Source organism: Vipera ursinii, assembly GCF_947247035.1.
Source record: "Vipera ursinii genome assembly, chromosome: 3".
NCBI lineage: Eukaryota > Metazoa > Chordata > Lepidosauria > Squamata > Viperidae > Vipera > Vipera ursinii.
The window spans coordinates 73,278,659-73,292,286 of record NC_139516.1 but is presented as its reverse complement, the minus strand read 5'-3'; the positions used below and the strand labels follow the sequence as shown (position 1 = coordinate 73,292,286).

At 36.8% G+C, this 13,628-nt stretch overlaps 1 protein-coding gene across 1 annotated transcript in view; it reads left to right on the top strand.

Annotated features, from left to right (window-relative positions):
* The window catches only part of SLC44A5 (solute carrier family 44 member 5), a 197,018-nt gene that overhangs the window by 142,523 nt on the left and 40,867 nt on the right, over positions 1 to 13,628 (top strand). The window contains exons 4-7 of the mRNA XM_083359918.1: positions 3,119 to 3,203; positions 6,553 to 6,637; positions 8,173 to 8,292; positions 9,863 to 9,923. Of these exons, the coding sequence (XP_083216044.1) occupies positions 3,119 to 3,203; positions 6,553 to 6,637; positions 8,173 to 8,292; positions 9,863 to 9,923 (351 nt within the window). The remainder of the gene's footprint in view (positions 1 to 3,118; positions 3,204 to 6,552; positions 6,638 to 8,172; positions 8,293 to 9,862; positions 9,924 to 13,628) is intronic.

The following is a 13,628-nucleotide window of genomic DNA, read 5'->3' as shown; positions in this document are numbered from 1 at the left end:
GTGCTTTATTTTTAACCGAGAGATGAGATCACCTTTGGATTGGCTCCAGACACTTGTCCTGTTCAAAATGCATGAGAGTCCATGAAGCTGATATAAAGGGAAAAATAGAGTATAATCAGCTCACAATCACAGTTGTGCCTGAGGCTACTCACGACTCAATAGGATCTATATATTTCTGGCTCTTTACAGAAGAACAGGGGGAAAAGATTTTTCTCTAGACTACAATTAGATATGAGTGACCCTGCATTTACATTTGACTAAAACTGGAAAAAACTTCTCAACCAGCTTTGTTGTTTAGTTGTTATTCAATCAATAGCGAAGTCTATACTTCAGAATCGAAACATCTAAAATTCATGGACCTTTGTCAAATACGAATCTTTATGCTGATAGCAAAAAATACTGGCTGAGAACTTTTAGTTGTGTAATTTTCAACATAGAATTTGGTCCTTACTGGTTGGTTTTTCAGACTTGACACAGACATGTGAAGATAATCAAATCTTTTGCAATCTCAAAGTTACTGGTTTATGATAACCTTCCAGTGTTCATGTTTCAGTGCTCTCTGGCTTTTGAATACAGACACTCCTTGACTTACAACCATTTGTTTTGTGACCATTTAAGATTATAATGGCCCTGAAAAAAGTGACTTACAACTAGTCCTCACACTACCAACCATCATAGCATACCCATGGTCATGTGATCAGCATTTGATTGTTTAGAGTTAAGGAGGATTGCTGAGATGACCATTGTTTGATTGGTTCATAATGTAAGGATTTCTTATTAGCATCTATATAATGGACATAACTGAAAGATATGTAAATATAACGCTGAGGACTGAATGACAGTTTACAGATGTTATATGTACAGTTTGTTATACTCTATCCTGTTATAAACTGTATTTTAGGTTTTTGTTATTTCTTTCTGTGACATAAGATAATACTAATAGTTTAGTTTAGTTTAGTTTATTAGACTTATATACCGCCCTTCTCCCGTAGGACTCAGGGCGGTTCACAAGGTTTTTAAAAGAAACAATACCACAATTACAAAATTTAAAACAATTAAAATGATTATATTAAACCTTCAATATAAAAATCTTAGTTAAAAACCAATTAAAACCCCAATTAATACCCTCAGTCCAGGCCAGAGAGCTCAAAGAGCCAGGTCTTCAGGTCCTGGAGGAATGAACGGAGGTCAGGGGCAGTTCTAAGCTCTACAGGCAGCTGGTTCCAAAGGGCCGGCGCACCCACTGAGAAGGCCCTCCCCCTGGGTATTGTCCGCCAGCAATCTTTTACCGGCGGTACCCTGAGAAGACCTCCCTGTGGGAGCGCACAGGACAAAGGGAACTTGATGTTGGCAGCAGGTGCTCCCTCAGATATCCCGGACCCAAGCCATTTAGGGCTTTATAGGTCATCACCAGCACCTTGAATCTCGTAATAGTAGTGTTGTAGCTAGGGAAGTTGAATCATGTCCACTTTTGTTTTTAAATATATATTAAATAAAATTTTCAAAAAAACGAAACAAAAGAACAACAACAATTGATCGTTTAGCAACCGGCATGTATTCATGACCCTTGCAGGATCCCAGTACCTTCCCAACTGCTTCCAATAAGCAAAGTCAATGAGGGAAGCCACGTGCACTTAATGACTTACAACTGGGATGATTCACTTAACAAAAAGTTATAAAAGGTTAATCAGAAGCAACTCTTTGTACAACTGTCTCACTTAGCAACAGAAGTTCTGATCCCAATTGTATTCATAAGTTGTGGACTACCTGTAACTATGAGTTTCAGAAATATTTATTTCTAAAGTTATTAAAGTGCAGTTTATAATATACAATTTCTATATGGCTAACTTTTATTATTATTTATTATTTAATGCCCAATCAGTTAAATTAAACTTTCAATAGTCCATGTAATGGGAGCAGGTTACAACCAATTTAACCTTTGTATTGATTGCCTTGTGCTTTCCTGTATATGCAATAAGAACAATTTATTATTGAAATTATTAGATTTCAAAGCAAGAAAATCAATAATTGAATAGATGTTGCTTTTCTGTCCAGATCTGAGAAAGGAAATATTCTCCTTTATTTAACTGTTGTGGGAAAAGGAAATTATAATAGCAGGATTAAGTGTGATGCATTCTTTTCTTTTCTGGTTGATTTTGCTCAATATATTATCTGACCTACATTAGTGTTTCACAAGTGTCATTTTTCACAGGTGTCAAACTTTATCATATGATATAAAATAAGGCAAACCCTCAGTATCTGAAAGAAAAATAAACTCACTACCACAGTATCATTAGGTTCTGCACATATGAAATGTGTATAGAAATGAAGATAGAATGAAATATGCTTTGAAATTCATATTTAAATAAAAGTAAGGAAATAAAACTCTGCCTTAATCCAGATGTACAAAACAAATTTGGGCCATTAGGAGTTATGTATTACATTGTCCCTTCTACCTTTGGCTTGCAAAGATTTGTGTTTGAGCTGTTGTTGATAGTTGTGAACAAGGCAGTTTCATGCCTTATGATTCTAATTATTATCCTGATGACCTTGGAGAAGATTTTGATTTTGGCTTGATTTTATTCCAGTATTTCTACATTTAACCCCATTAAATGAAGAGGAGTGTGAGACTATAGCAATTAGAGTAGATCAGAGTCAAAATGATTTGCATAAACTGGAATCTGACAGTGTATTTTAATTGGCTCATACAATTCTGTGTACAGAAGGCAGTTCAGAAACATGCATGAAGTCAGTTGAGTGTATTTAGCTTGGTTCAATACTATTGTACGGCTTTACGCCAACAAAGCTTTTGTAATGCATCCCTCTCCTCATTTTAATAACTGTCATTTTCTAAGTGCATTACCTCATTTTCTGGCTGTAAGCCAGATACATTCTGATAGAAAAGGGGGGAATGGGAGGGAGAGATGTTTTTTGCTTTGTATCTATCCCCTCCATTTTTTAAAAAAGCGACTGTTTAAGAAGCAATCAATATTCTCAGTAGCCATTGGGAGAGGTTAAAACAGTTCATGACAGCAGGAATTGCATTTTAATAAGTAGCAAAATTTAATTCCAACCAAAATGACTTGATGCTTTCTTGTTTTTCTTTTCCATTTTACAGCCTGGGTACATGGCGACCCAAGAAAAGTAGCCTATCCAACTGATAGCTATGGGCAGTTTTGTGGTCAAAAAGATACACCTAATGAGTAAGTACTGAATTCTTTTGCATCTGTGTTCCTGCCACGTGCATCAGAACTATCAGTTCATTTTCTAATTTTTTTTGCAGAGGACTTATTGAAAGCCTTGCAGGTATCTTCTCCCTTCATTCATCGGGTTTCTTTTTTTTAAAAAAAATGGGATTCCAATTATTTTAAAAAACCCAAAGTTCAAAGCAAGTCACTGCTCAGCTCAGACATTTGCCTGTCACTTAGTTATGTAACTGTTACATCATGAATCCAAGTGACTGTAAACCTAAGATGCATTGGGTCTGATTAGCCAACATAAATTGAATGCTGAAATAAGATGTCAGCTGGGAAATTGTTATGTCATTCTGAGAGAAAAGTAATTTCTAAGCACAGCTGACTGCTTCCTGTTTCTGTAAGTTTGTCATGTTTTATTCAAGCAGTATCATATGCCAGAAGCTGAACTTGGTAAGAATGCTCTCTTGCTTGCTTAAATTGATACATACGGCAAGCATTTAAGTTGTCAGGGGCTGCAACTCTGCCTCCAACGTTTCCAAAGGCTTAAAGGAGGCCACGGTTATGTCACTAGAGAGGACAGGACTAAAGACATCTAGCCCATTTCCCTACCAAATGGCAACTGGAGACCTGTAGAAAGCAAATTATAACCGTCCCAACCTTAAAATTATCCTAAACTAATGTAATATATGTTGAAATGATATAGTAGGCAGACCACAGAAGGAACTTTTGAAGAGCCAAACAGGAGCAGTTGAGTTCTTGAAAATCCTGGCTTTATGTAATGTGTGAAAAGATATGGTGCCAGTTTATTTTAATTTTTTGTATTCCACTTTTATTGTTTTTACAAGTAACCCAAAATGGCAAACATATTCAGCACAAACACATTCCTCCTCCTCGTTTCTCCACAACAACCCTGTGAGGTGGGTTGGGCTGAGAAAGAGTGACTGGCCCAAAGTCACCCAGCTAGCTTTCTTGACTAAAACTGGATTGGTATCAATTTGGCTCAGGACATTTGGTTATTCGAGAGTAAAATGCCCACAAGTGGGCATTTTAATATAATTTTTTCTTAAAGTATAATAAGGCTACAGAACGATACATCAGCCTTCCAAAGCTTGGCAGTCTCCATATAGATTAGTAAACGTTAGATTGTACTATAAATCCTTTGGACCTATTTTCAGCACTCATCAAGCCTTATCTGCATATTTCATTCTTTCTTGAATTACAACTTTAAAATTCATTATGTATGAAGATAATATTTTGGTAAGCTAGTTAGGAGGCAAAAATAAAAATTTCATGTAGAAAAGCTTTTATGAAATTTGACCGGTTGCTGATATGGAATAAAGATTTATGGTTTGTAAAACCCAGAAGCTGCCTCTAATTCATATCTTGAGAGCAGTCAAATTTGAAGATACATGCTAATCTTTATATGACTGTTATTTGAAGTGCTTTGGCAAAGAGCAAGAAAATGTAAATAATAGTTCCAATGGTTCAACACATTCTATACCAGATAAATATTTTAGAATATTTGATGTTTTGAAACAATTCCAACGTTCGTAGTTCTTCAGGAAGGGATGATATTGAACTAAAATAACAGAATTAATTCCATCTTGGGTTAAGTACATTGTGAGGGAACTTTGTTATGTCAAATCATTTCCTTGTTAATCTCCATATAAACCAAGATTCCATTTGCATTCAGAAGACAATAGTATGATAGTCTGAAAAAGAAGCCACGGCTTTACTCTTTTAATGTGGTTGCTCTGTATTATCAGCAAATAGCAGCACTTTAACTCCAGTTAGATTGCCAATCAGCTATATGAATTTCATTGCAGTGTGCATTTGGAATTTATCAATCTTAACTTCAATTTTAAAGAGTCCTAGTTGTATACTCATTGTGTATATCAAGAGGCGATAGCCAGAACACTTTAAAGGACACTTCAGTTCTTCATAGCAGTCAATGGTCTTATTAGAAAGCATAATGACACAGTGTGGCCATATAGGTGGATATGGGTATGATTTTTTTTCTTTCTTAACTTTTTAAACGGGGGTTGGAAATTTCCCTTTTCAGTGCATCAAATATTTTTGGCAAACCATGCTAAAGAGACAGCCAAAGGAGGTCACGACAGCTTTCAAAAAAGAGGCAAAGCAGCCTGGAAGGATATTTTTTTCCTTATTTTATTTGTTGAATTCAAATCCCACCTTTTTCCTGTAAGAGTTTAAATGGCTTACACTGGGATCTTCTTTGTGGATCTCTGTAACAGCAAACCTGTAAATTACCGGTATGTTGGGCTGACATAAGAGGGTGTCAACCTATTTTCCACAGCACCAGAAGGCAGAATAAGAAGTAATGGCTGGAAACTAATCAAAGAGAGAAGCAGCCTAAAACTAAGGAAAAATTTCCTGACAATTGGAACAATTAATCAGCGGAACAACTTGCCTCTAGAAGTTGTGGGGTCTCCAACACTAGAGGTTTTTAAGAAGAAATTGGACAACCATTTGTCTGAAATGGTATAGGGTTTTCTGCTTGAGCAGGGGGTTGGAATAGAAGACCTCTAAGGTCCCTTCCAACTCTGTTATTCTGTTATTCCGACAGAAAATGACTGGCCAAATTACCAAATTTGAACTTAAACCTGGGTCTCCCTGGTTCTAGTTTTAATCTGTCATATTAACCATTGTATACCGGCATATTAGTTCTAAATATTTTTAGACCATTCATAGAAGCTTGATGAAACACTCAGTATTCTTTATTATTTAATTTGTTGGTAATTTATATCCACTCTTTCTGGAATTCAGTGTACTTCTAATGGGAACTTGCTTTAAAACAAATAAATGGGTTAACTTTTTCCCTAAGTTGGCTTAAGCCAACTAAGTTGGCTTATCTATATAATTCATTCTGGTCTTTCATTCATAAGAATGATCTATACTTATGAAAAGGTATGCTTGGGATTTTACAAGGTCTAGAGGTTTCTACATACAGACAAATTGTTCATTGATTTTTTAGTGCCATCTTGTGATTACTATAAAAAATGCCAGTTTCATAATACCATGTGGTATGTGTTTAAACTTTGTAAATGTACAAGATAAATTTACTGCACAGTGGTGAATTGGATATTTGATAAAATATTAATGTGAAAAATATGATTAAATTAGCATAAAATGGTGCTATCTATCCTATAGCACAGGGAAAGAAATTTTTTTCTCAAAATTAATCTTCATGTATGCTATAATAGGAATCCCTACAGGCAGTGGTATGGGAGTGAATTTTTAATATGTGTGTAATATATTTATGTATTTGGTTAATTATTAATTATTGCTATACATATACATGGAGTGAAAATGATCATTTTTTTCTATCTTGTAGGAACAAAACAATTTTATTTTATTTTAACATTCTGAAATGTGCCAGTCCTATAGTGCTAATAAACCTACAGTGCCCTACAACACAGGTATGTAGTACACAGTCAAGAATACACAGATTACCGGTATATCTTGATACAGCTGTTTTGAAAATAAAAAGTGTTATGTATTGGATATACATAAAGTAAAGGCTAATGTTATATGTAAATTCTGTATCCTCAGTAGAGATATATTGATAAGATGGAAAGGAAACTATCTATTTAGAATATCATTTAAGAAAGAAAAACATATATTGAGTGCAGGACTGAATAGTTGTGTTTATTCATTACTTCCACCCCGCCCACCCCCAAATACACATATATCAAGTGATTGATAATGACAACTAATCACTCCTATATAGAAGCAATATTGTTCAGTTTGTTGGCTGAAAGCAATAATAGCATTGATTTCCAGAAATCATTAACTTCAGGAATTTTAACAGAGAGAAGTTGGATTGGGATTCTCTAGAAACAATGTTTTGGTAATGATCATTTATGTTGCTTCTTCGTATTATTTATCATCATATTTACTATTCACTCATGTTTTCTAATTATAGACTTAAGGGGATCTAGCAAAACAATGATAGTAAAACAAACTTGCACAATCTTGTGCTTTCCGAGATATTTTGGAAATTACTAGACATATTGGAAACTCACTGGATCAGTAGCTTTTGGAGAAGATGATATAGTAAATAAGTCCTTTTCTTTTTTTCCTCAAACAAATATATCCTATGAGTAGAGATTCTGACAATAACGTAGCTCTAGAATTTTAGATAGTAATCAGATTTTTTTTTCTAAGATTGGGAATTACAAGATTTTCATTTAATTAATATTTATGTGCGCAATTCTATATGAGCAAGAAGAGAACTCATTGTATTATTTTGGAAGAATCCTTATGTAAGTAATAAATAATCAGTTAAGGATAATTCCTCAATTCTATCATTTTCAACAAATATTTTTACCAAGAAGGAAGTAATAAGTAAATTATTTTAAAAAAATTAAGGACAAAACCTGTTAACTATCTGAATATTATCTGAATCCTTTTGTTGATTAGGGTGACATTACCAACATTTTGTGGCTCTTTCAGATTGTAGAAGATATCCTGGAGATTTTTGTCAAAATAAATAAATAAAGAAATTGTGTTATTGCAGGATTACATTGCAATAACAAAAAAGATACCACTCCAGTGATTTCATGAGTCTTAACAATACAATAAATAACGGGGGGGGGGGAATATCCCTTGCCTGCCAAAAGTTTATGTATGCCTGATTCATGAATTCACTTTAATTGCTGCACAAGATACAAATATTATTTATGAGATATTTAGAACAAGAAGAAGTTCTGCAGTCATTGAAAGAAGAATCTTTTGGCTTCTTCTCATTTCCATTTTTAGGTATTACAAAATAGAGAAGAAAAAGAAGTTATTATATGTGTATATTATATAAATGCTTTGCTAAGCAAACAGTCTGTTAAAAAAAGAAGCACTTTTAGAGATTGGCAAATCTTTGCGTAGGTCCTTTGGTAATATAACCGTCTCATCCTCCATCCTCATGTTTCAATCAGGTTTTTTGGTTTTGTCTTAAAAGCTTTGTGTTTCAAAGTGCCCAGACAGATTTGCAACCTACATAGAAATGCAATCTTCCTACAGAAGTTATTGGGAGTACTACAAACAGTTTTGCAAGCCTGGATTTACTAAGCCACGCAAGGTGAGTTTAGATGCATATTTTAATCGTCTAGAATAAAAACATCAATGGCAAATTTATATCTGTATGCAGTGGTCTGTCTGTACCACTGTCTGTATGTCTGTCTCTATGATTACTTACAGCAAAGTAAATATATGTCCTGTATAACTTCTAGGAGCTCAAATGTGGGCCATTTGCTTCATATTATCCCTACAAAAGCAACCTTATGAGGTACAATGGACTGACAGAAAGTGATCGTCACCCAACTATCTGAGAGTGGTTTTGAACATTGATCTCCTCCATTGTACCTTAACCACTCTAAAACACCAGCTGTCTCTGAAAACATAGTAGGGTCTAGATTTTTTTATTCCTTGACTGTAATTTTCTGTAATTTTAAAACAAGCCCTCCTTTACAAATCACTGAACAATGCACTACAGTGTAATTAAGACCTTGTGCAGTAGAATAGTTAAGTGTCTATACTTATAAAGAAGAATCATCACTGGTTGAATCAAGTTAGCGCTCTGGTCCAGAACATTTGAGCAGAGTGAGAAAGGCAAACTTAAAGGAGGTCATGAATTGCATGATTATGGTTCAAATGTATCTCTCCTTTTCTTCTCAATTTGCATATCTGCACAACTTACCTCTGTGGCGGGAGAAATGGGTTCCTTGTTCTCTGTTGCCCCATCTCTATTTTTTTTTAACCAAGGTAGTTAAATTTCAAAGTGTGTCATCAACTAAGAAAAAAAATCATTCAGTATCTTTGTAGGTTTATCAGAACTTCACAGAAATGAATGTATCTGGAGCCTTGTAATATAGACATTCCTCCAGGGAATCTAATCATCTGGGTAGGGGTAAGAGCTTAAACAATTGTAAAAGAAAAGAAAAATCAGCAACATTGGAGAATCTCAGGCCAAAAAGTGGGAAATAAATGGCTATACTCAATTTTCATTAAATAATTAGTAGCATAACAAAGGGGTTGCGGTGGGGGTGGGTGGGTGGAGGAAAGTCAAGAGGTTGCTTGTGACCACATGATCAAGATCCTGTTCCTTGGTACATCTTGTAGTATTAGTGCAAGTGCAAAAATGGGATGCCTTGATCATGTAGTCTCAACTGCTATCTTGGCTTTGTGAATCCTCATCTGACAATTCAGTTTAGGAAATACTTTATTTCAGTGATAGGATAAAGCAAAAGATATAAGTCATTGGAATTAACTAATTGATTTGCAGTGAGGTCACTGGTTTGAAGCAACTTACTCTAGTCTTTCAAAAATTAAATTCTTCTTCAATTATCTCATATTGAAAAGCTCTTACCAAGCCTGGATTTCAGTCATAAATTCATTACACTTATTATATTAAAAGGTAATTTAATTCTGAAATTAGGTCAAAGCTACTTGCTCAAATATTTTCTCTTCAAAAGCATGACAGGAATCCTCCTGGTTTCTTTTACTATTAATAGGATGCCAGTCAGACAGGGACTTCATAGTTCCCACTGAAATTCTAACTGATCATTTATAACAACTTTTTAATTATTGACATTAAAAAAATGGATGATTTTTTTCAGCATTTCTGCTTATGCTTTTATTTTGACTTTTAGTCTGTGGCCCAAGTTATGCGTGATGAAGATTGTCCTTCTATGATTATTCCAAGCCGGCCTTGTAAGTATCGGTGTATTTATGTTATGTAACAGTTAACATTGGCAGGGCCAAATACTACAATCTTTCGTCTTTTGAGTTTTGAGACATTCATAGGACATAGTTTAAGGGACAAATTAGAAAAATACTAAATTTACATCTTGAGTAAAGCACTGTTTGTTTTAATTATGCTTTGTTAATATGTATTATCCAACTCTAAGCTAGAAACCATGGTGCACATGTGATCCATACATTGTGCTAGGTAAAATTCCAATAAACTAAGTGTGACTTGAAGGAAGGAAACCTAACTAAACTCAAATTATTTATATATTTATATTTATATTTATATTTATATTTATATTTATATTTATATTATTATTTATATTTATATTTATATTTATATTATTTATTTATAGGATTTATATACCGCCCTTCTCCTGAAGGACTCAGGGCGGTGTACAGGGCAATTAAAACACAATATACAATATACAAAGTTAAAAATAAATTAAATTAAATTAGCCCTAACAAGTAAAACACATTCTGAAAATTTTAAAATTAAAAATTAAAATCCCAATCCCTCAGTCCAGGCCAGCAAGCTCAAATAACCAAGTTTTCAGGTCGCGGCGAAAGGAGCGAAGGTCAGGAGCCATCCGGAGCTCAACAGGGAGCTGATTCCAGAGGGCAGGTGCGCCCACAGAGAATGCTCTCCCCCTGGGGGCCGCCAGCTGGCATTACCTGGCCGATGGCACCCTGAGGAGGCCCTCTCTGTGGGAGCGCACAGGATGATGGGAAGTTGACGCCGGCAGAAGGTGCTCCCGTAAATAATCCAGACCCATGCCATTTAGGGCTTTATAGGTCATCACCAGCACCTTGAATCTCACCCAGAAGACAACTGGAAGCCAATGCAGCTCGTGGAGCAGAGGTGTTACATGGGAGTATCTGGAGACCCCCATCACAACTTGCGCGGCCGCATTCTGCACCAGTTGGAGCCTCTGAGTGGTCTTCAAGGGCAGCCCCATGTAGAGAGCATTGCAGTAGTATATCTGAGAGGTCACGAGCGCATGAGTGACTGTACGTAGGGCATCTCGGTCCAAATAGGGCCGCAACTGGCGCACCAGGCGAACCTAGGCAAAAGCCCCCCTGGTCACAGCTCCTATATGATATTCTAAACTGAGCTGTGAGTCAAGGAGGACACCCAAGCTGCGAGCCCTATCTATAGGGGGTAACACCTCACCCCCCATAGATAAAGATGGAATAGAGTGGATAACCCGAGATGCCAGTATGTACAGCCACTCGGTCTTGTCGGGATTTAGACGAAGCCTGTTCCTCCCCATCCAGACCCTCACCGCCTCCAGGCAACGGGACATCACGGCGAGGGCATCACTGGGTTGATTTGGGGTGGAAATAAAAAGCTGGGTATCATCAACGTACTGATGATACCCCACCCCAAAACCACGAATGATCTCACCCAGCGGCTTCATATAGATGTTGAACAGGAGGGGCGAGAGGACTAACCCCTGAGGGACTCCACAAACGAGAGGCCTCGAGGCCGACCTCTGCCCTCCTGCCAACACCGACTGCGAACGACCCAGGAGGTAGGAGGAGAACCACTGTAAAACAGTGCCACCCACTCCCAACCCCCTGAGGCGCCGCAGTAAGATACCATGGTCGATGGTATCAAAAGCCGCTGAGAGGTCTAATAGGACTAGGACAGAGGAACAACCCCTGTCCTGAGCTCGCCAGAGATCATTCACCAGCGCGACCAATGCCGTCTCCGTGCTGTACCCGGGCCTAAAACCCGATTGGTATGGGTCCAGATAATCCGCTTCCTCCAGGAACAGAGGGAGCTGATGTGCCACCACACTCTCAACAACCTTTGCTAGAAAGCGAAGGTTGGAGACCGGATGATAGTTGTTCAAAATAGCCGGGTCCAGGGCAGACTACTTGAGGAGGGGCCTCACCACCGCCCAAAGCTACAATAATTTCTGTGATGGAAAAGTAGTAATATTTTGCCATGATTTTATAATTTGTTAATAGTTATAAAAAGGTAGATATTTACCAGGATAACCTAAAATGCAGTGTATTCCAGTTTGTATAAAATAGAAACAAAAATCGCAGGAAAGCAGTAAGGCAAAATTGATGCAGCTACGACCTCCCCACTTTTTCACACTGACAATAAGAGAAATAATATAGATTTGTAAATGACTTTGTGTAATTATCTGTGTAAAATTATACAGTTTAGCTAATGACAATAGCAAGAATGGGAAAAAAGTAAAGGTTTATTTACTAGTAGCAAGCCATTCCAATTGACAAATGGAATATTGCTGGAAATAGGCAGTTGTTTAAAATGGGGCTTTTCTTTACTGTCACATAGGAGATTTCTGAAAGTGATGATTGATGGATGAGGATGATGGGTGATTTTTTTTCCCGATGATTGAAAAAGCATGTCACAGTTCTAAAACTGTAAGGAAATACATTTAATCCTGAAACTAGAAAGAAAGGAAATTAGAGAAAGGACATTGGTATGCTTAGGAGGGTGCTTACTTTTCAAGCATACCCTATCTACTTTTCGTGGCAAAAGACATGGGAAAATCCCATTGGGGAGCAAATCCACTTAGAGTTAGGATTAGGTCTCCATGAATTTATAGAGCAAAATGGACACCTCTAATGGATTCGGAGCGCATGGGTATGCTTAGCAGGGTACTGACTTTTTGAAACTGCCCTATCTACATTTCCTGGTAAAATACATGCATAAGTCCCATTGGGTGGCAAATCCACTTAGGGTTAGAGTTGTGTCACCATAAATGTAGAGAGTGCATCATTATGCTTAGGAGGGTGCCGACTTTTTGATCCTGACCTATCTACATTATCTGGTAAAATAAATGGGAAAATCCCATGGGGGACAAACCCACTTAGGCTTTGGATTAAGTGTCCATGAATTTGGAGAGCAAAATTGACATCATGAACAGATTCACACTGCATCAATATGCTTAGGAAAATGCTGACTTTTTGAACCCGCCTCATTAAGTTTCCTTGTCAAATGCATGTGAAAATCGTTGAGCAACAGGTTCATAGTGCATCGGTATGCTTAGGAGGGTGCTGCCCTATCTACGTTTATTTCTAAACTAAATGGGAAAATCCCTTTGGGGGCAAACCCACTAAAGAGATATGGTTAGGTCTCCATGAACTCAGAGAGTTAAATTGACATTGCCAATAGATTCATTCTGCATCAGTATGCTTAGGGTAATGCTGACTTTTTGAGCCTGTCTTATCTACATTTCCTGATAAAATATGAGGGCAGTTCGGAAATAAACCTCCGTTTGTTTATCAATGATAGACAGTTGCAGATACAGAAATTAAATTATACATATTAGAAAACTACATTACTTTATTTTTCAACATAATCACCATTCAAACTGAGGCACTTGTTATAATGTCTTACAAGGTTTGAAATTCCTTAGTAGTAGTCACACGGTGCCAAATCTGGGCTATGGGTGTATGTGTGTGTGTGTGATCAGAAACATCTCAACAGAACTGCTTCAAAAGTTCTTGGGTGAGTCTATCAGTGTGCAGACGTGCATTATTGTGAACCAACACCACACCGGAAGTGGAACCATAGAAAATCCCGCCAAACGTGAAGATGCCAAAGGAGTACCTCTAGTAAAGTTCATGGAGCGTGGTTCAACCGTCATTTCAGAAGTCTACTGCAAAACCTTATAAAAATTCAGA